The 27,956-nt window shown below is 44.1% G+C and overlaps 2 protein-coding genes across 3 annotated transcripts in view; one reads left to right on the top strand and one right to left on the bottom strand.

Annotated features, from left to right (window-relative positions):
* Positions 1-11,115, top strand: part of sh3bp5b (SH3-domain binding protein 5b (BTK-associated)) — a 33,964-nt gene extending 22,849 nt beyond the window's left edge. For both annotated transcript variants that reach the window (XM_076081307.1, XM_076081306.1), the window contains 6 exons: positions 3,186-3,350; positions 3,659-3,789; positions 5,815-5,857; positions 6,291-6,510; positions 7,702-8,055; positions 9,801-11,115. In XM_076081307.1, the coding sequence (XP_075937422.1) occupies positions 3,186-3,350; positions 3,659-3,789; positions 5,815-5,857; positions 6,291-6,510; positions 7,702-8,055; positions 9,801-10,027 (1,140 nt within the window). In that variant the 3' untranslated portion in view covers positions 10,028-11,115. The remainder of the gene's footprint in view (positions 1-3,185; positions 3,351-3,658; positions 3,790-5,814; positions 5,858-6,290; positions 6,511-7,701; positions 8,056-9,800) is intronic.
* Positions 11,116-13,840: 2,725 nt separating this feature from the next.
* capn7 (calpain 7) lies at positions 13,841-26,705 on the bottom strand. Its single transcript, XM_076081150.1, has 21 exons — positions 26,339-26,705; positions 25,294-25,402; positions 24,431-24,588; positions 24,160-24,227; positions 23,775-24,011; positions 23,295-23,381; positions 22,902-23,028; positions 22,029-22,114; positions 21,250-21,343; positions 20,610-20,756; positions 20,157-20,263; positions 19,664-19,784; positions 19,315-19,459; positions 18,850-18,949; positions 18,632-18,767; positions 18,470-18,545; positions 18,025-18,170; positions 17,004-17,066; positions 16,786-16,916; positions 15,321-15,413; positions 13,841-15,000 (listed from the first exon to the last, which is right to left on the bottom strand). Exons 1-21 carry the CDS (start codon positions 26,438-26,440, stop codon positions 14,856-14,858), a joined length of 2,478 nt encoding a protein of 825 aa, XP_075937265.1. The 5' UTR covers positions 26,441-26,705; the 3' UTR covers positions 13,841-14,855.
* Between the last annotated feature and the right edge of the window lie 1,251 nt (positions 26,706-27,956).

The following is a 27,956-nucleotide window of genomic DNA, read 5'->3' on the forward strand; positions in this document are numbered from 1 at the left end:
ATATCCCGTTGCTTTATCGCCATTAGTGTGAAAGTGTGGTTCAACTGTGATGGTTGGTGTCAAAATCGAATGTGTTGACCAGCTGGGGCTCAACACCTCGCTGTGTAACTGGCTGCTGGACTTCCTCAGTGAGAGGCCACAAGCAGTACGTGTCGGCAACAACACCTCGAGCAGCATCACGCTGAGCACAGGGGCCCCTCAAGGCTGTGTGCTCAGTCCACTGCTCTTCACCTTGCTGACACACGACTGCACCACAACCTACAGCACCAATCACATGGTCAAGTTTGCAGACGACACAACTCTGGTAGGTCTCATCACCAACGACGATGAGACCTACTATAGGAAGGAGGTCAGCCTTCTGACCACGTGGTGCAGAGACAACAACCTCCTTCTGAATAACAGCAAGACCAAGGAGATTATTGTTGACTTCCGGAGAGGCCACACCAAACACCCACCACTGACCATCAATGGTGCTGATATAGAGAGAGTGAGCAGCACCACATTCCTGGGGGTGGACATCAGTGAGGACCTCTCGTGGACAGCCAACACAACATCACTGGCAAAGAAAGCCCAGAGGCGCCTCTACTTTCTCCGCAAACTGAAGAAGGCAAGAACACCACCCATCATGTGCACCTTTTACCGAGGCACCATTGAGAGCATCCTGACAAACTGTATCACTGTGTGGGGCGGAAGCTGCACTGACTACAACAGGAAAGCCCTGCAGCGCATAGCGAACACAGCTGGAAGGATCATTGGTGCCTCACTCCCCTCACTCCCCTCCCTGCAGGACATATACGACACTCGCCTCACCCGCAAAGTGACCATGATTGAGCGCGACTCCAGCCACCCCTCACACAGTCTCTTCAGCCTCCTGCCCTCTGGGAGAAGATACCGGAGCCTCCGTGCTCGCACCACCAGACTCTCAAACAGCTTCGTCCACCAGGCTGTTAGGAAGCTGAACTCTCTGAACTCGTTTTTTTCCTCTTATTATATATATATATATATATATATATATATATATATATATATATATATATATATATATATATATATATATATATATATATATATATATATATATATATATTGTCTAAATGTTTTTTTAATCTATTGCACTGTATTCACTTTATGTTTATATGTTGGACTAGAGAGAAACATCTTTTCAACTCCCCTGTATGTCTAGTACATTGTGGAATTGACAATAAAGCAAACTTTGACTTTGAATGAAATCAGACTTCTGTCTAAATAGTCAAACTTGAATCATAAATACTATTAAACTTTGATTTGGTGTAGTTCACTTAAACCCAAATTAATATTTGCTTTTGTCTTTTTTTAGCACAACTAATGCAGACCTGCTGACTCAGCCCATGCTTATTGTTTTAATGCGTAGAAGTGCTCAGTCGGCATAAACTGAGTCAGTGGAATCAACTTGTGATTTAATATTTCATAAACTGTCTTCAGCTGCTTCACATCCATGTTGTTCTCACCGAGCATCACTGAACATCTGTCTCTCTGAACATCTGTCTCTCTGAACATCTGTCTCTCTCTGCGTTTTTTTTACAGTCTGCATTCGTTTTTTTGTTTTTTTTCTCACTTCTTCAAAAACTCGAGAGAACTTGTCGATCCTTCAGAGAGTCGTGAGCTCAGAGATCTACTCGCTACACATCAGTGACGCTTCATGTACGTGATGCTTTTAGAGAAGTTTGGTACATTTGCATACACACCGCTCTGTAGGATTTATTCATGAACGGATCATGAAAATGTTACATTATTATAACTGTCCAGATGAAGCAGCTGTGTTTTTGTATTTTACACACACTCGATATGACAAAGCTCAAGCTGCAGCCCTGAAAATAACAAAAGGATTTAATGTTGCACAGACTTCGAATAATACTTCAACGTTTATTCAGGTTCATACTGGCCAAATACTTTTGTTTTTTCATTTTAAACGTGCTGAAATGTCTTCTCTAAAGAGCGCTCTGTGCACGGCCACAGCTTCTTGTGTGCAGTCCCTCAGAGATGTTGCAGAGTTCAGCCTGAATATGAGGAGATGCTTGTGGGAGTGAATTTGCAGCTGATGTGTGAACATTAATCTGGCTGCATAACTGATGTTTCAACATGATGTTTCATTATTACAGCTGATTCACTGCTCCATGAAGAACAGACGATACATTAAAGGGATTTCTCCACTGCTCCATAAATCAAAATGGATTTAAGATTAGCTACTCGTGAATATACTGCAATATGTATGTTCACTGCGTAAATACTTCCTCAGTGCAACAAGAACTAGTTTATTTGATGCATCTGAAAAAGGATCCGCTGCGTTTTGAACAAAGGTCCAGAACTGATTGTGATCATTTTGATAATGATAATGGTGATAATGGTGATAATGGTCATACTGGTGATACTGGTGATATTGTTGCTATTGGTGATACTGGTGATATTGGTGATAATGGTCATACTGGTCATACTGGTGATAATGTTGATATTGGTGATACTGGTGATATTGTTGATATTGGTGATATTGGTGATAATGGTGATATTGTTGATATTGGTGATACTGGTGATATTGGTGATACTGGTGATATTGGTGATAATGGTGATATTGGTGATGATGTTGATACTGGTGATATTGGTGATGATGGTGATATTGGTGATAATGGTGATATTGGTGATGATGTTGATATTGGTGATAATGGTGATATTGGTGATGATGTTGATAATGGTGATATTGGTGATGATGTTGATATTGTTGATATTGGTGATAATGGTGATATTGGTGATGATGTTGATACTGGTGATATTGGTGATGATGGTGATATTGGTGATGATGTTGATACTGGTGATATTGGTGATGATGGTGATAATGTTGATATTGGTGATAATGGTGATATTGGTGATGATGTTGATAATGGTGATATTGGTGATGATGTTGATACTGGTGATATTGGTGATGATGGTGATATTGGTGATGATGTTGATACTGGTGATATTGGTGATGATGGTGATAATGTTGATATTGGTGATAATGGTGATATTGGTGATGATGTTGATATTGGTGATAATGTTGATAATGGTGATATTGTTGATAATGGTGATAATGGTCATACTGGTGATACTGGTGATATTGTTGATATTGGTGATACTGGTGATATTGGTGATAATGTCCTCCCTCTGTCTTCCAGGCCCAGCTGGAGGCCCAGAAGGCCACCCAGGACTTCCAGGGAGCCACTGAGGTCCTGCGGGCGGCGAAGGAGACCATCTCTCTGGCCGAGCAGAGGCTCCTGGAGGAGGACAACCGGAAGTTTGACTCCGCCTGGCAGGAGATGCTGAACCACGCCACCCAGCGGGTGAGGAGGGGGAGAGGGGGAGAGAGGGGGAGAGGGGGAGCTGACACCAGAGACACCAGAGACAGAAGAGTGTTATTTTAGGTTTAGTTAGTGGAGTCATTTTATTTTACGGCTTTTTTATTTAATTTTTTACCTTTTCTTAGATTATTATAATGATTAGGATTAATTGTATTTTTTTAATTTATTTTAGTTTTAATTTTAATTACATTTTTCACACAATGTGATAGAAATGTGACGGAACACTTAAAGGGCAGAAGATTTTGAACCCCAGCGCGAGGCTGACGGTGAGTTCTGATTGGCTGTCGCAGGTGATGGAGGCGGAGCACACCAAGACGAGGAGCGAGCTGGTCCACAAGGAGACGGCGGCCAAATATACGGCGGCAATCGGCCGCATGAAGCAGCTGGAGAAAAAACTCAAACGCACCATCAACAAGTCAAAGTAAGAGACTCGGTCCGCTGCTCCACCGCCAACAAGCAGGCCGGGGTTCACTGGTCACTGCTCATCAACGAGAGGGAGAGGGTCAGCATGCAGTCTGGCTGCCATGTTGGGGCTCAGCTGATAGAATATTTACCTGTTAAAACCTGGTTGTTGTGAGTTTTAGGGCCACAAACCTGTTGGAGATTTTGTGAATCAAGTTAAGAAATGACTCTTTCATCTGTAAGAGCTCCCTCAAAACAGATGTTACCATTTGAACGTTATGTTCAGGATCACGTCAACGTTTAAATATTACTTCATGAACCAGAGTCTAACAATCAGCTGCTCTCAGTGATGCTGGTTAAACGCTGTGATCTCAACCTCCAGTCACATGGAAGCACTTTAGAAGATGTCACTTTAATGGCTGAAATGCAGAAGGATTTAAGTTAAATGTAAATATAAGTCACTACTGGCTGGTTAATGTTAATGTTCTTCATTATTACTTTATTCTGTGATGCCTTTATAAACACGTAAGAGACGATTTCATTGAAGAGTTACAGACTCAGACTCTTTTACATCAAACGTCCACAGAGAGGAACATAGTATTGTTCTGGAAAATGATCTCAAGAAAACACAAAGCAGTGAAGTCCCATCAACATGGCGTCATCAGTTCGCTCTGTGCTTCCACCAGCAGCGGATCCAGCTGCTGGACCCAGATGTGGTCTGATGAGCAGGTTGCTCTTCTCCATTCAGCTGAAAGTGTTTTCTCTCTGAAGCAGTGGAACTCAGTCCAGAGTGTTTCAGACGGCCGGGTGTTAAAGGGGAAGTGTGGTCACGGGGCGATGCCTTCAGGGCCGTACCGAAACCTCAGCATTAGTAACCCTCCAGGTGAAATGAAATTATAATGAATAGAAACTCTACCGTTTCCCTTCTGTAATATTTCTCATTTCCTCTCAACATCTCTGAGCTCATTGCTCACATATTCATAGCAAAATGACATTTTACATTTACAGCTATTTTACTATTGGAGATTTGGGGAATTAAGTCAAAATATTTGGGAGAAAAAGTCAAACAATGAAGTAATGAAGTTGTAATTTTACTTTTAAAATTTAAATAAATATTTTTTCCACCAAAAGGACCGAAAGGACAAGGTCGCGGCTACAAGCGGCCGAAATGAGTTTCCTCCGTAGGGTGGCCGGGCTCAGCCTTAGAGATAGGGTAAGGAGCTCGGTCATCAGGAGGGAGCTTGGAGTCGAGCCGCTACTCCTTCACGTCGAAAGGAGTCAGCTGAGGTGGTTCGGGCATCTAATTAGGATGCCTCCTGGACGCCTCCCACTGGAGGTTTTCCAGGCACGTCCAACTGGGAAGAGACCCCGGGGAAGACCCAGAACACGCTGGAGGGATTACATCTCCCAGCTGGCCTGGGAACGCCTCGGGATCCCCCAGAATGAGCTGGAACATGTTGCCGGTGAGAGGGAGGTCTGGGTCGGCCTGCTTGGCCTGTTGCCACCGTGACCCGACCCCGGATAAGCGGTGGAAAATGGATGGATGGATGGATTTTTTCAACCAACTTTAAAGTATTTATATCATAAATTGTATACTTGAAAGATCACAACTCAGTATGAATCTTCTGTAAGATGAAGTGTGCATCACGTCATTTATTCAGCAGCAGCCTCGTGTTCCCTCAGCAGGACGTTAATCCGTTCTGCATCGTTCTCTCATCCAACATCACAACCCCTTCATCTCCTCCTCCCCCCCGCCTCCTCCTCCAGGTTGCCATGGTGATGATGTTGGTACTGCCTTTTTCTGGGTTACTCTGATCTAATCACCTCCCTCCCTCTCTCTGTCTCTCTCTCCCTCCCTCCCTCTCTCCTTCTCTCTCTGTCTCCCTCTCTCCTTCTCTCTGTCTCTCTCTCTCTCCCTCTCTCCCTCTGTCTATCTCTCTCTCTCTCTCTTTCCCTCTCTGTCTCTCCCTCTCTCTCCCCCCCCCCCTCTCTCTCTCCCTCTCCCCCCCCCCCTCTCTCTCTCCCTCCCTCCCCCCCTCTGCAGGCCGTACTTCGAGATGAAGGCCAAGTACTATCTGCAGATGGAGGTACGTGACGGCCGCTCTGTGTTGAATTCATTGAACATCAGAAACAGCACACGGCCTGTTTGTCTCTGATGGCAGCTGATCCCATTGTTAGGAGACCCATGACATCATGTTATCCAGTTAGCATTAGCCAATAAGAAACGGGCAGCATTGCTTTGACGTTGTGCTGCCTCCGTCTCAAGTCAGCTTGAAGGAAAACTCCACCAAAAGATGTCTTTAGAAGAAGCTCGTATGTGGCTCCTTCACCGGTAGTCCGCTCTGATTTGAGTTCCTGTAGATTGAACTAAACATCACATCAACACTCTGTTGAGTCATATGTTCAATTCTCAACTGTACAGTTTACAGTTGTTGTGAATGCTCAGATGCTCACAGAATGAGTGCAGCTTCATCATCATCCTCTTCATCGTCCTCCCTCACTGACCGCCTCCTCCTCCAGAACCTGAAGAAGAACGTGGACGAGCGGCAGGCCAAGCTGTCCCGGGCCAAAGGCGAGTACAAGACGGCCCTGAGGAACCTGGAGCTGATCTCCGACGAGATCCACGAGCGACGGCGAAGCTCCACCATGGGGCCCCGGGGCCGCGGTGTCGGCGCCGAGGGTGACGGCGTCCACGAGGACGACGTCTCCGGCTTCAAGATGGAGTCAGACGGAATATCCAGTGAGTTATTCTATGATCTAACAATGAGATAAGATAACAATGAAGAGCTGCTCACGCTCTGAATGTCAGGTAGTCGTCGTTCTGTCGTCAACAAAGTGAACATTTAGGAAGATCACAGAGAAGAAGTGACATGTGAGGAAATAAACATCAGAAATAGATCGTTGAAAGAGTTTTTACTTTGTGATGATGAGAATAATCAGAGTTGCAGCTCTAATCCTTTTTTAATTTGTATTATTGCTTCCTTTGGTAGAATACGATTTCTACAAACATTTGGTTTCGGTTCAAATGAGTTCTTAATGTCTCTTCTTTAGATTCTCACCGTTAGCATCGAACTGAAGGTTAAGCTCTGTGATTGGATGCTTCTTGCTGAAATGCACCTTCTGGAGGAGTCATAAACTAGATATTCATTTTCTAATCTTTTGTACTGATGATTCAACCAGGAGAGTGTTGGGCCATTGAAGAGCTCCACCTCACGTTAACACCGACTACCTTTACGTTCTCCAAATATCCAGTTTTATTCTGAAAATAGAAAATATTCCTCCTTAGCTGTTTACATGGCTGAAGAACGGTGCGTTTGTGTGCTTTGATTTATGTCGGCTAAAAATGAAGCTCGTCCTCTGGGAGCGATGTGACGGCTCTGTTCTATTTAAATCTCTGTTTGCACAGACTCATCTTTTTTTATCTTCTTGTCCTTTATTCTTTCTCTTCTTCCTTCTCTCCTCGTCCATCTCTCTGTCCTTTTGTTCCTTCATCCTTTTCTCCTTCCTCTCCTCCTCTGAACCTCCTTCTCCCTCTGTACTCTCCCTTTAACCGTCCACCTCTTTCCCTCCATGTCTTCTTTTCTCCTTTCTTCCCTTCATCCCCCTTTTGCCTTCTTCCTTTCTTATTTCATCCACTTGTTTCCTTCTTTTCTACCTCACTGTCTCATTTTACATCCTTCTTTCACTCTTAACTTCTTTCTTTCCTCCCTTCCTTCTCTCTAATCTTCCCCTCTATCACTCCCTTTCCTTTCTCCCTTCTTTCCTTTTTTTCTCGTCACTCTTTGGCACCTTCTTGCTCGTTGTCTCCTCTCCCTCGACACCTTTTCCCTTCGTTTTCTTCCTTCCCCCCCATCTCTACATTCTTGCACTTTCCTTTCTCCCCTTCCTCCTTCCTTCCCCCTCCCGTCCTCCTCCCTCTCTCCTCCTGCAGTGGCGTCGGTGTGTTTCGATGACGAGGCCTGTGGCGGCAGCAGCATCATGTCGGAGGAAGACTCAGAGACTCGCTCCACCTGCAGCCTGGGCTCGTCTCCCAGCAGCCCTCAGGAGCTCCTGTCGCCCTGCCCCTTCGCCAGCTCCTCTTCCTCCTCCTCCTCCTCCTGCACGTCCTCCTCCGCCTCCCCGTCGCCCACTCCGTCCTCCTCGTCCATGTCTCCTCTGTCCAGGCCCCTCAGCCTGGACCTCCCCAGCACCGTGTCGCTGTCGGACTTCGGCCTCATCTCTCCGGTGCTCGGGCCTCGCAGCGAGTGCAGCGGAGCGTCGTCACCGGAGTGCGACCTGGAGAGAGGTGTGTGTGTGTGTGTGTGTGTGTGTGTGTGTGTGTGTGTGTGTGTGTGTGTGTCCCCTTTTCAGAAAAATGTCAGATCCTAAATATCAACTTGTACATGAAGGTGAAACCTTTCTCATCGCTACAAAGAGAGGAGACACAATACATGGACAGAGTTAAAATATAAATAATAATAATAATGGTAATAACAACAGCGACAAAAATAATAAAAATAATTCATATAGGAATTAGCTGAAGGTAAAATATCCACAAATATTTGTTTAAATATTTGTGGATATTCAAAAGTAAAGATTTGCAGTTATAAACTATTTCTATTTTTAATAATAAAGGATTATAAATAAAGGATTTATTTAACAATTTTCTTTAATTTTCTTCTTATATACAGAATAAATAAGTCTAGTAATCAAGAGAATAATCTGCAGACAACAGACTTGTAAGAACAGATCAAAATAAATGCTCGGTGTATTAATGTGTTTGTATGAAACTGAGTTTCTCACCAGCGGCTGTAAAGAGGTCTGTTGGTGTGATGTTAGGAACAGGAAAATAAACGGGGGAAGTGAGACAGATGAGGTTTGAGAGTATTCTGGGTCAGACGTTGGATCTCCTGCTACCTGCTGCACTCACAGCTGCTCCTCCAGAGGAGCCCATCAGTCAACGTGACGGGGACAGTAGATCCCTGAATCAGCGCTTACTGCTGTGCTTCAGCTCCCAGTGTCTGTAAAGAGGAATCCAAATGTTTCTGAGCCGATCAAAGCTGAACCACGTTAAGTCTTTTAACCCTCTCAAGTAGTTTCTGGGCGTTGTTTTGCTCCCGTCACATCTTTCTCTCTGAGGTCTTGATTTTCTCTACAAAATAAAAGTCCTGCTCCTCTATGAAACAGAGCCATCATGAGTAGAAGTAGAACATGTCTTTAGTGCACAATAACACAGTTATGACTTCAATCATAAACAAATGCAAGTTGAATTTCTTTGATCATTTATTTTACAAAAATTGGCAAACAATGGGATCTAGATATTCAACATTGTTCCAAGTGTCCACAAGTGTTACTAATGTTGGAAAAAAAGATGGAGGCTCCACGTGTTGTATATATTAAACTATTCACATTTTAACATCCTCTTCCAGCCTCTCCTCTCTTCTCTCTCCTCCTCTCTCCTCTCCTCTCTCCTCTCTCTCCTCTCCTCTCTCCTCTCCTCTCTCCTCTCCTCTCTCTCCTCTCTCCTCTCCTCTCTCCTCTCTCCTCTCTCCTCTCTCCTCTCTCCTCTCCTCTCTCCTCTCTCCTCTCTCCTCTCCTCTCTCCTCTCCTCTCTCCTCCTCTCTCCTCTCTGTGTTCACTGCCTGTAGTTCAGTCAGTGTCTCCTCCTTGTAGTCACATGACTGTTGGTCTCAGATGAATCAATCATGACTTCATAGTTTCTCTGAGGAGCTCACAATGTAATGTTTTTACACATCCTGGTTAAAGTGAACTCTTTATTAGAGGAGGGATTTATAATGAGAACATGTAGAATGACGTTTTTAAATTCAGTTTTGGCAGCTTTTTCGGACTGAAGCATCCTTCACACATGATGTGTTCAAGGGCCCTCGGAAAGAGGAAAATCCGACGACTGTGACGGTTGTTTAAAGAAAACATGCTTCTCCATCCCGCCGGCAGGTTTTTGAGGGTTCAAAGGGTTAATAATCACTGGCCATCATGGTCACGTCTCTGCTCGTGAAATAAAGAAACGTTCTCTGACCTGCTGTGCTGCAGGTGACCGGGCAGAAGGTGCAGAGGGAGATCTGGACAACGCTCCAGCCTCCAGCAGCAGCAGCTCCACCTCCACCTCCACCTCCAGCACCAAGAAGAGCTTCAGCCTGGAGACGCGCTTTAGCTTTCTGAACCTGCGCCGCCCTCGCACCGCCAACGCCAAAAACACAGAGCGCTGTTCCCAGAAGGCCGAGGCCGGCCAGACTGTGGTCCTGGTCAAAGGAGTCTGAGGACGGAAGAGAGAATCTGTCGGATGGAGTTTGGCTCATTTTGACTCAAACTCTCTCTAAAGAACTGAGCTGTTTATAAGCTGCCGCCACATCTGCACTCCATTTAAAGAACTAAACCCTCCACAGTCAGAGAGACGTTGAATGTTCTAGTCGCCGTCTATAAAGCTTCCTGTACGTCACGGCAGCGTTGTTTCCTCATGAAGGACTTTGCACCTTTTTATTTCTCATGCCTGAGAAATAAAAAGCAGTTATGTTGGAAAATGTGTCATTTAAGTGAGACGGAAGAAAGAAAAGGTTAGAAATGATCCATGTTATATTTTATTTTGTTATTTTTCCACTAAAAGCAAAAGTGCATCAGCTGCCCGAGTACGAGCTCATTTTAAACGTGCTTTATCTATTATACAATATTCACATAACTGTTCACTGAATCCTTTATTACTGTTCTGTAAACCGTGCATCGGTTATGTTAAAGGATTAAAGTCACATGTGGAGAAGTTTAATAAATAACTCGTAAACAACAAAACTACATTATGGCTCCAACAACCTGTATTTCATACTTGACTGTGTTGCTATTCTGCAGTTATAAGGATGTAAATGTTCCCTCCGATGTTTAAAACAAGCTGTTTATTTTACATACAAGCTGCTTAAAGTCTTTCATTTTAGTAAGTTCATTTACATTTGAGCTTTTCTAGTCTTAGTTTTTGCCGCCATGATGATTGTTTTAACTTTACCTCCGTCTGCTGCACAGCAGGCAGCACGTGAAACGGTCAAGTTCTGTTCGAGACTAGAAATACTAAATATCCTGTAAAACATATTCTACACAGTATGATTTTGTGTTCATGAAGTATTTAAAAATGTATCTTAAGTAACCCCGTCTCACATTACACACGACTAAACGATACATTTTCCCTTTTTTAATCATTTATTTTGATTATTTCACTTCATAATCTGAATTATTTGCTTCTATTTGTGGCGGTGCTACTCTCAGACGTATGACTCTTTGTAAGCGGTCAGATGTAGCTTTGTCTTAATGTTCGTGTTCTTGATTCTTTTGAACTTTTGTATTGGATAAAGTGGGATAAAAGTTGTCTAAATGTCAGAGATTCATTTAAGAACAATACTTTGTTTCCTTACATTTGGCCGGCGTAAACAGACGCAGGTCGGCGGTGACGTCGGAGTAAAGGTCCACGATATCAAACATCCAGCAGCATGTTCATGAGATCCATCGCAGGATGTTTTGTTTCCTTCAGTGACTGTTTGTCTGTCCTGGTTTCACCGTGATGATGATGATGATGATGATGATGATACCGCTCCACAATGGCTTCATGACGTATCGTCACAAATAACCAAAATCTACAAGGAAACGTTTTTTCGAGAGCTTGAGGCAGAAAGAAATTTAAATTTAACTTTAAAAAGCCAGAATTTATGAAAGATAAAATACACTCGTGCTGAATTCAGTCCACTTTATTTGACTCTGTCTGGTATGAACATTTAGTGCAACTTCTGCAAACATTACATCGTCGTTCACACAGCAGGCTGCTGCGAGATTGTCCTGCAGAGTTTAAATTAGTCAGTTTGTTGCCAATTAAAAACACATAACTTAATACATCGTAGAGAGATACGGCATTCATAATAATAACTGATTCACAATCAATCAACAAACGTATAATTCAAAAGTACTTGGCAATGAATGTTTAAAGCTGTACTCAACTGTGAAGAGAACATTTCAACCCTTTAGCACAACAGCATCTTCAGTTCACCGTCACGCTGGCTTCTTCATGAATTATTAACAGTTATGAGTGAAACTGTCTCCAGGTGAGGTTCATCACATACATGGAATAATGTGCACTGAGTTATTCACGGGATGCAAAGCTAAGCTGAAGCACGTCAACACAATGACATCTTTAAGAAAAGAACGTTTTGTGGATATTGTTGAAAATGTTTCTGTAATATGGTTCCGTGCACATCGCCCTGCTGGTGCAGTCTGTGCTGAAGTGAGAGCCACGTGCACTATACTGCACTATACTGTGGTATAACAGTATAGTGCAGTGTACTGTTATACCACAGTATAGTGCACTATACTGCACTATACTGTGGTATAACAGTATACTGCACTATACTGTGGTATAACAGTATAGTGCAGTGTACTGTTATACCACAGTATAGTGCACTATACTGCACTATACTGTGGTATAACAGTATACTGCACTATACTGTGGTATAACAGTATACTGCACTATACTGTTATACCACAGTATAGTGCAGTATACTGCACTATACTGTGGTATAACAGTATAGTGCACTATACTGTGGTATAACAGTATAGTGCACTATACTGTGGTATAACAGTATAGTGCACTATACTGTTATACCACAGTATACTGCACTATACTGTGGTATAACAGTATAGTGCAGTATACTGTTATACCACAGTATAGTGCACTATACTGCACTATACTGTGGTATAACAGTATACTGCACTATACTGTGGTATAACAGTATAGTGCAGTATAGTGCACTATACTGTGGTATAACAGTATAGTGCAGTATAGTGCACTATACTGTGGTATAACAGTATAGTGCAGTATAGTGCACTATACTGTGGTATAACAGTATAGTGCAGTATACTGCACTATACTGTGGTATAACAGTATAGTGCAGTATACTGTGGTATAACAGTATACTGCACTATACTGTGGTATAACAGTATAGTGCAGTATACTGTGGTATAACAGTATACTGCACTATACTGTGGTATAACAGTATACTGCACTATACTGTGGTATAACAGTATAGTTAATAACTCTACCGGCCACAGCGGAGTGACACCAATGAACAGTACGGCCGGAACAAAGAAGTTTTATAAAGAACCCGAAATAAATCACCAGTTCAACATGTTCTGTTTTATATCAATGTGAATCATATACACGCTGTAGATGTAACCTTTGACCTTGTGAGGAACATTTCATTGGCTAAAAACAAAGAAGAGAAACGATGATGAAATCACAATAATGCGTCTGGCTTCACCTTCACTACAGCAGCTTAAGATGTAAACGACACGCACAGCAGCCTCAACCATGACTGCTGCACCTTACCACTCACCCTCCACTCAACATCAAGAAGGAGAGGAGACGAGGAGAGGAGGAGAGGAGACGAGGTGAGGAGAAGAGGAGAGGAGGAGAGGAGGAGAGGAGACGAGGTGAGGAGACGAGGTGAGGAAACACGGTGAGGAGACGAGGAGAGGAGACGAGGAGAGGAGACGAGGAGAGGAGACTAGAGGGCGCCGCAAAGCTGTCAGCTGTCCGTCACACACGCTTTATATGAAGTTTGGAAAGAAGATTAAAGTAGTTTGACCAAAAAATAACATAAAATAAAATGATGGAACACAAGCGTCTGCACATGCAGTGAGATTGACTGACTGATAACAGAGAAAACATCTGTTCACAACAGACGATGATGGATGAAGCTACCCACACTGGAAACAAGGAGAGGAAACAAGGTGAGGAGACGAGGTGAGGAAACGAGGTGAGGAGACGAGGTGAGGAAACGAGGTGAGGAAACAAGGTGAGCAGCTTCCTGAAAACGGTTTAAACTGTTTGCGTTGAAGGAACAAAGTGACATATTATTCATTTCCATATTTTGTGCTTGACAGCAAACATGAAAGAAATTATAAAACAGTACAGAACGTCAAGAAATAAAGGTAAACAGGATGTGTACTTGGCAAAACATTTACTTTTTTTTTTTACCTGTAAAAGGTTGATAGCGACAGTCAAGCGCACACACCCACCCACCCACCCACCCACACACACACACACACACGCACCCCCCCACACCCCCACACACCCACACACACACTGGTGGTGCTGCTCTGCTGCACGACTCCTGAGATTTAAAAAACTCTTCTTTAGGAAACTAAAATACTTTTTTTTGTCTCCAGACTATTTAAATCGAAGTCACCAATGTCTGACGAGGGTAAAGTAACGCAACAACTACAGAGAGGGACGACTGAGGCCTTCATTTGTTTTGCATCATGAATATCAAGCTCCTCCTTCTTCTTCTTCTTCTCTGGTCTTTTTGCAGTAGTGAGCGTCTCAAGCATGAGTTTGTTTCCATGACTTTCTATAAATAAGAGTTATTTTGACCCTAAGTCGTATTTCTTTCTGGTTTGTTGTTAATCATCTTATTTAGTTGTATTTATATCTCAGTTCTTCCCTTTGCTTTCCGTGGAGAAGTGATAAAGTGATGTACAGATCTAATTAATAATGACTAATCAAGTGCTTCTGAACCGTCGAGGTGCTCAATGCAGCAAAAGAGAAACGAGCTGCTGTCAGGCGGCCATGACGCCAAGTCTGCAGACGTTGGCCGGTGCTCGTTTGTTAACCGTTACTTCTCTGCATCCTGTTGAGTCCAGGATGTGGTCACATGGTCACGGTCCTGTCAGGAGAGCCACGAGGAACAAGGAAGTCGATGCTCCAAATGATATTATAGCAGAAGAAGAAGTGTATTTTATTCTGTCCGTCAAAGCGCGTTGACTTTCGATGGGTTTCGTTCCTGACTGAAGTTCCTTTCTGATGATTTGTTTACTAGTCATGCGTGGAATCATCAAACCAACGTTGAAGTTCAAGCCCACAACCTGTCCTCAGTAGAGGTTTCAGCGAGAGAAGCCGAGGAAAGGCTGTGAGATATTCTGTAGTCTGTGTTTAATCGAGCCCTCGTCACATCCAAAGCAGACGTCCCAAATACCTCTCACGAGTACCTCTCACGAGTACCCCTCACGAGTACCCCTCACGAGTACCCCTCACGAGTACCTCTCTCTCCAGCTCCATCTTCACTGGAGCTGGGAGACCTTGACGGGTGAGGTGCTGGCAAAGTCCAAGAAGAAGGGTCCTTCCTGTTTGGCCAGGAAGGTGGTGGGGATGACGTTGTAGAGGCCTGCTGGGACGTGGTCCGCCTCCATGTAGCAGAAGCCACACCTGGAATAAGAGAGAGAGACGTTCAGGCTCTACAGAGGTTAACAGACATCAGATCAGAGGAGACGACCCAGCAGCACAGCATCGAGGGTGATGACGCTCCCGAAACTCGCTTCTAAATGAGTAAAACACGGAGTACCGACGGGTCCGGAGCTACCGGTTCTTCTCCGGCCATCGAGCAGTTTCTGTGCTAACGAGTCAGTTAGGATGGAGTCCAGCAGACACCAGCGTGCACAGGCTTACTCTACTTTAAACTGATCGATGCTTCCTGTTTTCAGGCCAGTGTGCCTTTCACCACCGATGTCCCGCTGAACCCACCGTACCTGTAATCTCCACTGCTCCTCTTCTGGACGGCAGCCGGGCCGGGATCCCCCACCATCGACACCGTCACCATCTCGAAGCCGACGCTGTACTGCCTGCAGACGCACGGACAGAGAACCAGAGGAGGGAGTGACCACCTGAGGCTGTGACCTCACAGCTAATGTTCACAGCGCCGTGAGAAACACGCTCCAGAACTATAACATAATAAAGTAGCTGGTCTTTAGACAGAAAACTCTCCTTTGAGGTTTTTTCTTGTATTATCATTTTATTTGTGTTATTTGTAGATTTTCTATTTTTCAGAAATATGTTTTCACTTTTGATCCTTAACCTCAAACATTATGCTGTTTTACTCTTCATCATCCTGTCTGATGACGTGTTATTGGGCGATATTCAGGACCAATGACAGTTCATCACATGGGCACAGATATACAAGTCTATATCATTATTGTCACAATTCTTTGATACCAGATTTCAGGGAACACTATCAGAAAGCATGATCAGCTATTTAAACTCAGACCTTCACATATCTCCCACAGAATGAACCCAGTGCTGATGGAGCGCTACAGAGAGCTGAAGACGTGTTTATGTAGCTAACAGGAAGTTAGCATCACTGGTTCCCTCGACAAGAAGCCAATGAGATTCCTCCGTTGTGTTCCGGATTACTGCTATCGACTAAGCTCTGTGCTGAACACAAGCTTATGATTCTTACAGGTTTAGTTCATCACGAGAATCTTCACTAATGGACTCCACTCTTATGATGTTTGAAGTGTAAAGTAAGACGCTAACGTTAGGATATAAAGGAACTCCACCACGGTGAGACACTCTGGTCTGTGTGTCGTCTGTATTTGGCTCGCTGTGGTGCAGAGAACTTAACACACTGAAATCACTGAGTCATCCTGGTGTGTGTGTGTGTGTGTGTGTGTGTGTGTGTGTGTGTGTGTGTGTGTGTGAGAGGGCAGGCAGGAGACAGACAAAGAGAAAGTCACCGAGTCGTCCTGTTAATGAGTCGTTTAGTGAGTCGGTCAGATGAACTGGCGTCTGAAGGAGAACCATTCCTACGTTAGATGGATTTGTAACATGACTGCTCCGATGTTTCACATCCAGCTAAATGTCAAAAAGGTGTTTTCTACACGTATTCTTTAGGTACAATTATGCCCAAATGTTTTTAAACTTAAACCATTCACGTTTTCCCACCAGATTAGTTTCGTTCAATTTAAATTCCTGTTTTGGACCCTGAGACTAAGAGGTTGAGGTGAAGCTGAATAAAAACGAGTCGAGGTTTCAGATAACCAGCGTCATCGGAGCTTTGATGCCTCAGTAACAACTGAAGCAGTTTTTGGAGCTTCTCATAGGCTGCTACCTTTGAATGTGGTCGAGCAACAACGCTAGGACTTGAAGGCACGTCGCCTGCTCATCGTCAGACACTAAAGGTCCCGTTGATGCCTCATGTGTGGGACCGTTACTCACCTGGACCCTCGCAGCTCGACGAGCAGCGGCGCCGGCCGCTCCAGGTTGACCTGGTAGATGGGGTTGTGTTTGTACGAGTCCTTGTTGTTCCCACAGCCTCCGGCGCTGGGCCCCTTCCACTGGCCGTTGATCTGGAGACGGAAGAGGAGACACGACGACTAAACACGACAGCACACGATGAAGCACAGTGCGAGTGACGAGGTGTGAGGAGAACAGACCCGTTTGGTTTGAGTGAAGGGGTTTGGGATCTTGGAGAAGGAGAATTTGCATCCGGAGTATACCTACAGAGAGAAACACACACGGTTATGTGTGTACTGAAGATATGAACACGTTCTGGGTTCAACCTCCGGATGAAAGAACAAATAGACAAACTGATATTCATTCTTTGTTATCTGCAATTCTGTAGACAAAGTGTAGCATGTTTCCTCATCATGGTGTTTATTTATTCATGACTATCTGAGACTAAATAGATCTTCAGATCAGCGCTGATCTGGTGAGAGAAAAGTCCCTCTCTATCTCCCTCTCTCGCTCTCTCTCTCTCTCTCTCTCTGCAAACAAGAGAGTTGATTCAGTTTATTCTCAAGATGGTTTCAAAGAGAAACACTGATCTGAGGGGGAGAGAGAGGAAGGAGAGACAGAGAGAGAGGAAGAGGGAGAGAGATCAGACTGTTACATTCTACATCACCACATATCAACATAAAGCCTTTTTAATGAGTGATTTCAGTACAAACTGTTCCTCAGTCAGCAAGAGGAGCCATGAATTATACATGACCCAAAAACATATTTGGGTCACACACACACACACACACACACACACACACACACACACACACACACACACACACACACACACACAAAAGAAGAAGAAGAAGAAGAAGAGGAGTGAAGGAGTCTATGCAGAATAAAAGAGAAGCAGAAATGCTGCTCACTGCTTCAGTCTTTGAGAGCTGCTTCTTACACTTTACTGGAAACTACTAGTTCAATCTTTGCTAAAACAAAATAGGAGAATGCTGAACACAACACAAGAATGTCCAGGACATTTGACTTTTTTAATTATTATTTTCAATGTGTTTTTCCAGGTTTGCCAGGATGCATGGGGAACCCTTCACTGTACTAAAAAACAAAAAACAAAACTAATAACTCATCTTAAAAACCTACAATCTGCTTTGTGAAATAGTTGCGATCGGTTCTTCCTTCTACACCGAACAAACAGCACCGGTGGGTTCACGTGTCTCTCACCCGCAGTGTGTAGTTGATGGTGTTCTGCTTCTCGTACTGGGACACCACCAGTGTGAAGGTGTGCGCTCCGGCGCTGGTCAGCCTCATCTTGGTCAGGTAGTGGGGGCTGTTGATGCGGATGCCGTCGATGTACGGAGCGGGGTCGGCTGTGGAGGGGAGTTCATTTATGGAACAATAACCAAACAGACTTTTTAACACTGCTCAGTTTTTCATGGACGCAAAAATCTTCATAATTCTTCCAGTGAAATCAAATAGTTTACAGGATTTTCAACTAAGAACCCCTCCTCGTCACTGTGCAGGTTGGTTTATGTCTTTCTGTGGGCAGATCTCTGAGTTACACTCGCTGTCTTTCTGATTCTTCACACTTCATCCGATCCGATCATTTAAAGCTCCTGCTGCCACTCACCTCAGAGCTCAAAGAGAGGAAACGTCTCTCACACGTTACCTGGGTAGTAAACCTTCTTCCCATCCGTCTTGTAAACAACGAGAGTGATGAACTCCCTGTTTTGTGCAAAATCATCCTGAAGGAACACACAGAGAGCAGCCATCAGAGGAAAGAGACACTACTGGTATTGAGGCGTGAACATTAAACGGTCCGTCTGTCCACCTTGTCGGTGATGTGTCTGGTGAGCAGCACCCACACGGCTGCCCCCCCCGTCGGACACTGGACCTCCAGCTTGTACTGGGGGTTGTTGGCCAGGCTGTAGACGTCCTTCACTGGGCCCTGCTTCCCGTCCCAGCTACTGCAGACGGTACACACACACCACAGCAATGAGCGCACACACACACACACACACACACACACACACACACACACACACTCACCTGTGAATACAGGAGGAGTCTTTGAACAGGGCGGGGTTCCAGCTCAGGTAGATGACGTCGTAGTACTGACAGAGGTCCTCCCAGGAGATCCAGAAGACACCTGGAGGCCAACACGGAGGAGATACAGGATTTCATGGAGAGGAGGGGACTCGAGTTATGGCTGCACAATAAATCGTTGTTTTGAATCGTCATCGCGATGTCAACTTGCACGATGAATCAAAGGCAGTTTGTTTGATTCATGCTCCACCATTTCAGGTGCTTCATGTGTTAAAGCTGCATTCTCTCTAGTGACCACCAGGGGGCGACTCCTCTGGTTGTATAGAAGTCTATGAGAAATTACATCCGTAATCCAAGATGGCGACGGTAAAATCAACAGTCTATGGGTGAAAGCCACTTTGTCCCAGTGACCAAATCACAGCACATAACAGAACATTTTATTGCATTTAAGTAAAAAAAAGTTAATACCGTTGTCAAACTTCTGTGCCGTTTTGGGGTCAAAGTTGAGGTACTTGAGGAGCTCCGGTGTCCAGTTCTTCTCGTCCCGCTCGCTGTAACGGCCCTTCCACCGCAGGTGACTCCACGGATTCTTCAGCTGCAGGAAACGCATTCCCTACAGGAAACAACACACGCGTCAGACATGATGGAAGTTACAACAGGAAGCTGGATTTTACTGGTTGAGCAGATCTGGGCGGTGGGTGACACTCAATGTACCATCACACCACTGGATGCACCTAAAAGCAGCTGAATTCACCACTAACAGCCATGATGTTCCATAAGTATACTGTGTGTCTGACGCTCCTGTTATCATGCCAACCTTGTGATCCCTGATGTCGAGGACAGCGTAGGCGTGTGTCGGCACTAAACCCCATCGCTCCCCTTCCTCCTCTGTCATCACGCCCGTTGCTGTGGTGACGAGGACGTCGCCCCTGTGGAACCTGGGAATGGAGAGAGAGAGGGAGAGAGAGAGAGAGAGAGAGAGAGAGAGAGAGAGAGAGAGGGAGACAAAGAGAGAGAGAGAGAGACAGACAGAGAGAGAGAGAGACACAGAGCGAGAGAGAGAGAGAGAGAGAGAGAGACACAGAGCGAGAGAGAGAGAGAGAGAGACAGAGGATAGAAACAGTGAGAGGGAGTGTGAGGAAAAACAAAAAGGTGAAGAAGAGTTCCTTTTTACCGAAATCACTTCTTATTTAATCTGTGTGTGTGTGTGTGTGTGCGTGTCTGTGTGTGAGTGTGTGTGTAAGTGCGTGTGTGCGTGTGTGTGTCTGTGTGTGTGTGTCTGTGTGTGTGTGTGTGTGTGTGTTGCTCACCTCTGGTAGAGCATGCGGAAAGTGTCGTCCTTGCTGAAGGACTGATTGTCTGAGTGCATGGCGATGCGTTCGGGGATCCAGCCGGTGAGCGCGTGCAGATCGATGTTCTGTGACGCAGCAGAGATTAAAACATTTCTTTATTTCACGACCTACTTTTCTTGACAAGCATCAGACTTTGGTTTGTGTTCAGTGTTACGTCTGCTGAGAGCGACTCATGTTATTTCAAGTGACTCAGAAGTGTTTCATTACAAACTCTCAGACTTGTCGAGCTCGTCTAATTCAACATGAATCACTCTGTGAATAGAATAAAGATAATTTAAACTTTAAGCTCTGTCACACGGGGGTTTTTGCTCCTGATTCTCTGCAAATCTCTGGACTCAGTTTCCCCGTCAGCCGGTAAATAACTGTTTTAGTAAAATAGTTGCATCTCCCGGCGTCTCCGCCTGCACTCACCGAGTTGGAGCCGGGGAAGTCGTAGCCTCCCATCACCTTCATGTAGGCCTTCTCTATCAGCGACACCCACAGCTCGTTCCTGTTGCTGGAGTACGAGCACAGCAGCTCCCCGTTACGATCCACCGGCAGGTAGTCGTCGATGATCACCTGCAGCCGGGCGACACGGGCAGGTGGAGGATCAGGACTTTGACTAAAGATTAAGATTAAGCTAAATCAGAATTCACATTTCTGTGAATTAAAGGGCCAGTGTTCAGCATTTCGGGGATCTATTAGCAGAAAAGGAATGTAATCTTCATAACGATGTTGTTATTGGTGTATAATCACCTGAAACACAGAATTGTGTGTTTTGTTCCCTTCATATCTACAAAGGGAGCAGGTGCTCTTCATGGAGTCGGCCATGTTTCTACGGTAGCCCGGAACGGACAAAACCAAACACTGGATTGTTCTTAACGACACCCGAGAGCCACCGTAGTGCTCCAACATGCTTGTGAATCCGCGGTAATGTGAGCCACGGAGTGCAAAACTGAGCCCAAGACCTCCAGCCATCTGACTTATGTGTGTGTGTGCAGAACGTGTTGTGTGTCTAGTAGTGTTTTACTTCTACAGGTGAACTGTTGAACTCTGGTTCTTTGTCTTTTACCTTCCTGGGAACTCCGTTGATGTGAAGCTTGACCATGTATTTCCCACAGGGGTTATACTCCGGCTCCCCTCGTCTGTTCTGAGGGTAGATGACGCTGTAACACACACACACACACACACACACACACACACACACACACACACACACACACACACACACACACACACACACACACACACACACACACACACACACACACACACACACACACACACACACACACACACATTGTCTGCATATACTTAGCCCATGTTTGCTCTTATTTAAAAAGGTTAGAAACAGATGCAGCAGATGACGTTAACAGACAATATTGTCTTTTTATCTCATGTTTAATTTACTGCAGGTCAAGGTCCAAATGTCCTGAATATGATGCTGGGTTTTTCGTACTTCGGTGTAATGTACGCAGTTCTACTCCGGCTGTCTACATAAGATAATATAAGATAAAGCTTTATTGATCCCTCGGGGGGGGGGGGGGGGGGGGGGGAATTCAGATGTTGCAGCAGCACAAAGTAAGAAATAGAGAAGTAAAAATAAGAGATGTATACAACTAGTACAAGAGTAGCAATAAAAGACAAATGTACGAGCTAAGTGGAGCGCAGTGTGGCTACAGCGCATACATATAACCGTGATGTCCCAGGTTCCATTGCAGCCTTGTGACCGTTGTTAGGAGACAAAGATACACGGTATGATGAGTAGCAGCCAGTCCAGTATAAACCGTCTACAATGTACATGACTGGAACTCTGGCCAAAGGTTTAACCACAGCGGCTGCACACTGTACCTGGTGATGAGCTTCTTGTTGTAGCGCCTCTCGTAGGCCGCACTGATGGCGAGCGACGCCACGAAGGAACAGTCAGACACCACCGTCTGGACAAAAGAGAGAGGACCATGATCATCATGATCATGATGTTCATCATACTCATCATATAAGTGAAGCGGCTCCTCAATCATGTCAATAACTAAAGACCGACCGTGCAGCAGTGTGGGATCATGGGAGTTGTTGTTCTCATTGATAAACAACGGTCGTTGCAGATGAAAGTCTACGTGACGTCTCTCAAGTAAAAATAACTGATTTATTTACGTTACATTGAGTCATGTTTATTCACATTATGTCATTTCATTGTGATGAAATAGAACCAGCTAACGTTGGCCGACATGACGTTAACTCGCTAACTTTCCTCCTCGCTCTGACGACGCACCTTCACCGTGAAGAAAGAGAAAGAGATGTCTGTGTTGTTGAGAACATTTTGGATAATGTAAGTTCACAACTCAACAAAATATAGAACACAGATCTAGTCTTTTAATGCAGAAATATTACATAATATACCTTTAAAGTGAACTTTATGCCAGTACTATCCCTACACATCACCGCATACATTTACATAAAAACACACTAAGTGAGTTGGACAGTTAAACATATAAACTGTGGAGGATGCAGAATGTTTTGCTCATTTAATCTACCATGAAGACCCTGATTTGTGAGAACACTGGGTCCTCTACTGGCTGACTCACACCAACAGGATCTGCCAACATCAGAACCTCAAACAACCTCCAAACACACAGCAGCAGAGCACCAGTTACAACCAGAACAGTTAACGAGCCGAGACATTCACTATAATAATGAAGAAGGTTAGAAGCTGCTGGATCCACTGACCTGCTTGATGCTGAAGCTGGACACAGACATGATCATGGTCGGGTTATTGCAGAGCTCGTCTGGACGGACCCAGCGGGAGAAGATGGCTTTCTGTTTGGGCGACAGCGCCAGTTTCCCTGACTTGTCCCTGGTGAGAAGAAGAAATAGAAAACAAAGAGTTAAAGAATATGTTTAATTAGTTCAGCTCTACTGACACAGATGGTCTGTTTCGTCCATCACTAAACTGCATTAAAGTTTGATGTAGAAACCGTTTTCCTTCAACGCTTCAACCGAGTGACTTTTAAAACCTAACGCTGATCTTATCTCGCTTGTGTAACAACTCGAGCAGCACTTATTAGATTTGACGCTGTGCTGCTAACCTGAAAAATAAAAAATATTAGACAGCAAACTCACGAGAAAGGGACGGGAAAGGCGAATCTCTCCCTCAGGTCCACGCTCATGAAGGGCACGTAGGCGATGCTGTTGATGGTGGAGGTACTCCTGAACATGAGGAAAGAAAGGTTTTGTTTTAGTCAGTTCTGTGGCTCGTGATTCCAAAAGAGAAACTGTTTCAGACTCGTCTTCAGTGTGAAGTGTAGTGGCACTCACACGCCACCAGACGGCGCCAAAGTCATGATTCTGTTATTTAATCGTCTTCTCAGCTTTTTTTCAAACATTTCCAGAACATTCGCAGTGACAAAGTTAAAGATGCCGCTAGTGGAGCACTCCACAAAATGTTTAAATGAAGAACAAGTGGACTCAAACCACAGCAGACTGAAATGGAAAGACTTTTTCGAATGAGGCAAGCAAACCGCAGGTCATGTGACAAGAAGTAACCAACCAGCTCGACAGGCTTCACGCTTTATGGACGTCACGAAACCCCCAACTGCTCACCTGAGCACCTCGATCTCGTCAGACGTGTAGCGCTGACCCTGAGGCTCGCTGGACTGGACCGCCCGGACCGGCTGGGGTTGCGGTCGGTCATGGAGGCTGAATTCTGGCCCGAGAGGGAGAAACTGGCGGACCGGCCCCCCAGAACTGGCACCGGCAGTGCTGGGCTTGGCTCCAGGAGGCCCCGTCCTGTCCTGAGTTGGAGTCGATCTGGACTGGGACTCTTTAAGACCCTCAGCCCTGAAAGAACACAGCGGAGAGGTTTGTTATTTTCTGGCAATAACAGAGAAAAACAATAGAGAATACATCAAACAATCATAACAACTGTTTGATTTAAGGAAGAGGACGGAGACACGGTGCAGCTGGAACACGAAGCACTTCTATTCACCTGTCTAAAGCTTGACGGGCCAGCTGCTTCAGCTTAGTCTGCAGCGCCTGGTCCGATGTCTCGTTGGACTGTCCCAAACACAGAAGGACAAACAGATGTGGAAGTAAGCAGAGATAACGTGAAACAAACACTGAGAGAGAGAGCGAGAGAGAGAGACAGAGAGATAGGGAGAGAGAGAGGGAGAGAGACATAGAGAGAGAGAGAGAGAGAGAGAGAGAGAGACAGAGAGAGAGAGAGAGACAGAGAGAGAGAGAGAGAGAGCGAGAGCTACCGTGTTGATGCACAGCTCCACAGCCTGAGTGTACAGCTCAACGGCTTCGTCGTCGTTTCCCTTCTCGTCTTCCTCGAAGGCCTGAGTCACCAGGAAGTGAGCTCGCTCCAGATCCACCTGCTGCCGTGACTTCAGAGGGTCGCTCTTCTGGGCCTGGACTGGGGTCAGAGGTCAAGGGAAGGAACGGTCAGGACACAAAACAGACACTTTGTGAAGAGACACCACGATCACTACAGATACAAATAAAACTGTTGCATTTTGGGCGGCTTTGTTGCATCTTTTTATATATATATATATATTTAGATTTAGATCAATGAGGGTAGAATCAGTTGGTTTCAAAGTCAGACTGGAGTTATTCTTCAGCAACAGTATTATAAACATAATGAGAAAAAATAAAACAATATTAAAAGTTTATGAGAATTTGAAAAAAACAAACAGAAAAGAGCAGCAACACGCAACAACTCAACGTCATCTACTGGCTGTCCAACAAAACAGGACACTCCCACAGTCTCTGTGCTCACACCCATCTGCACACACACACACACACACACACACACACACACACACACACACACACACACACACACACACACACACACACACACACACACACACACGCACACACACATACACACTCTCAGTGGGAGGAGAGTCATGGAAAGAAACAGTCAGAAAGTAAGTCCTTAGTTCAGTAACAGTCCTGAACTGTTTCTTACTTATTTCTAATCACAAGCACTTCACCTTTAGATCAGATTACAGTAACTCCAGGTGAACGGTACGGGGGGATGAATAACAACATTTAACACAGTAAAGACATGAGTTGTGGATGCATTGGCCATGTTTCACTCTGACAGAGCTCTTACCAGCATTGTGGAGCGCCTGGACTCGATCCAAGTACTCGTTCACTTTGTCCTGGATTCCCTCCAGTTTGGACCCGGCCATGCCCGCATAGATCAGGGCCTGGGCCGCCTCCTGCAGCAGAAGAGGAAGTTTTTACTTATTTAGTCTCAAACTTACAACAATTGGTTGACTATTAATATCTCAGATCTCAGATCTCAGACTTCAACAATATTAATTAAATATGAATACGGAAAATCACACAAGTAAAAAAAAAAGAGAATCTAAGACATAAAATAGTGCAGTAAGTAAGTGTTTCGTTTTGTATATTGTATTATAACAATATAGCTAACAAGTAGCAGGGTCTTTAAAAAGAGCAGAGAACACAATGTAAACAGAATTATTATCTAATAAAAGAAAAAAACCACAAAATTATTAATAAAATAAAATAGCTAAATGGTGTCTTCTTATAACTCCAAGACATTAATAATAACAGCAGTATAGTTCTCTTATAATAAACAAAACAATAACACCAATACAGGTTGTGTCTTATAGATGTATAGAGACAATAAATACTTAAAACTAATAAAGTATTCAGCAGACACTCGTGTTTTCTTATCATGTGTAAGTGAAAGTATATTAAAGTAAAGTCACAGTATGACATCAAAATATTTTATAAGATGTAAAGCTGGCAGTCAGTCACATCTTTATCATAAATACATGTTCCTGTAGTTTAATAAACAGATAATGAGGTAGTTTAGTTTATTTATTTTGCACAATTTAAACGATAAAATAAAAACAAACAAACATAACAGAGATAAATAATATCACAGTGCAGGGAACATAAAATGAATATGCATGATTGACAAGATGTTTTTACAAGATATGAAATATGATAACAATATAAATACATTACAAACAACAAAAGAAAGACAATGTAACTGTAATCCAGGGAGGAGAGCTACACACCGTGGAAGTGAAAGTGAATGTTTACCTTCAGGTAGCACGCGCTAACGTTGACCGGTAGCAGCTGTATTTTACACCTGTCCGCGTTAAAGCCACTTAACTTACCTTATAATAAAACACAGCCTCGTTATATTTGCCGCTCTGGTCGTGGGTCACGGCTGTTTTGGCAAATTTGACAGCATCGAGCTCCAGCGCCGTGCTGTCCATGCTGAACACAACTCCTGTTGACAGAAGTGACTCCGAGTTAGCCTAGGCTAGCTAACCGTTAGCTTCCACCAAATGTAGCTAAATGTCCCTTTTTTCACTGGAAACTCGGTTCGTTTCATCGACTCGGACAAAGCAGAGTAAATATGGTCCTCACGAGCGTCTTTAATCCAGCGGTTTAAACTGTCCAGGTACAGTTTGGTTGCTTTACCTGTTGACAGATCACTGCTCTGAACTAGCGGATACCAAAACAAAACATCTTGTTTCCGGGTAGCCACGATTCGCGCAGTCGCAGTAGAGGACTCAGGCGAAACCGTAGTGTGGTGCGTTCACGTGCAGTAAGAAACAACAACTTCTTTGGAACAAATGCAAAACAAAAGAATGTATAATAGTCAAATTAGTTAATTTGTGGAATCGTTTTCAAAAAGACATGCAAATGTGTAATAAGCATGATTTATTTTAAAGGATATTTGAAAATAACGTGATGAACAAATATAAAACTGAGGTATTCTAATAGACACTATGAAGAAAAGAGAAAGGTCAACACTGCAGCTGCTGCTGAGACAGGATCTTCAGCCTGGTGTGGGGTTCAGCTGATCAGGCATCAGTGTGCCTGTGTTTTGTTCATCACTTACCAAAGCTTCAATAGTTTTATTTTCTAAAGTGGGGAGTGCTGCACTGTGTCTAGAAAACTGGTGTTGATAATGTTGAAGTGGAAAATCAGGAGCTCTTTAAGGATGAAGCAAGCAATCCATGAGGGTGGAAAACATGAGGCACTCTGATTTTACCTTAAAAAACACCCGATATGACACTTACTGCCTCGAGCTATGGCGTTTGTGCATCCTGCTCAATCACGTGAGACGTTGTTCATCGAGCAACATGTGAGAAAAAGACAATGACAACAATGTGTGGCGGCATTTTTATTTAATGTGAGAGACTAAAACATGAATTTGCTTCTAGATAGATTGGTCATATATTACTGTCACTTCTACATATTGATATTCTTTACATTCTTTACAAATATTAATGAGGAAAGCAGCTCTGAGAACATTCTGTTGAGTGGATGCAGCGCCCTCTGTTGGCCAATCAGAGGCAGCAATTTAAAAAGTCACATGACAAGAAGAAACAGGAAGCTTTTGAGGAAGTTTGTTCCTCATTCACTATAAGCTAATATATATAACATGGAATCATCTCTAACGAAGATGCACACAGAAACAAACACACAGACACACATTTGATATTTATAAGCTGGTCAATATTATCATAATCTTTGCAGAGTATCCAGTAACCTTCTCAAGTCTGACTGCAGTGTTTAAACAGTTAAAGCTTCCTGTTTGCAGATCCATCGTTTCTTGTCCTCACACATCTCTGATGTCCATCCTTTGTTCTGGATAGAAACGGCACAGTGACAGCCCGTTTGAGTCGGTGAGGGAAATGTAAAAGTTGACATTTAAATCTCACAGAGACGTCTTTGTTTTCTAGTTCTGCTTTAAAGTTGTGACAGAGTTGTTGTTTGGTT

Source organism: Anarhichas minor, unplaced genomic scaffold, assembly GCF_050575085.1.
Source record: "Anarhichas minor isolate MPS153535 unplaced genomic scaffold, ASM5057508v1 ptg000079l, whole genome shotgun sequence".
NCBI classification, from domain to species: Eukaryota; Metazoa; Chordata; class Actinopteri; order Perciformes; family Anarhichadidae; genus Anarhichas; species Anarhichas minor.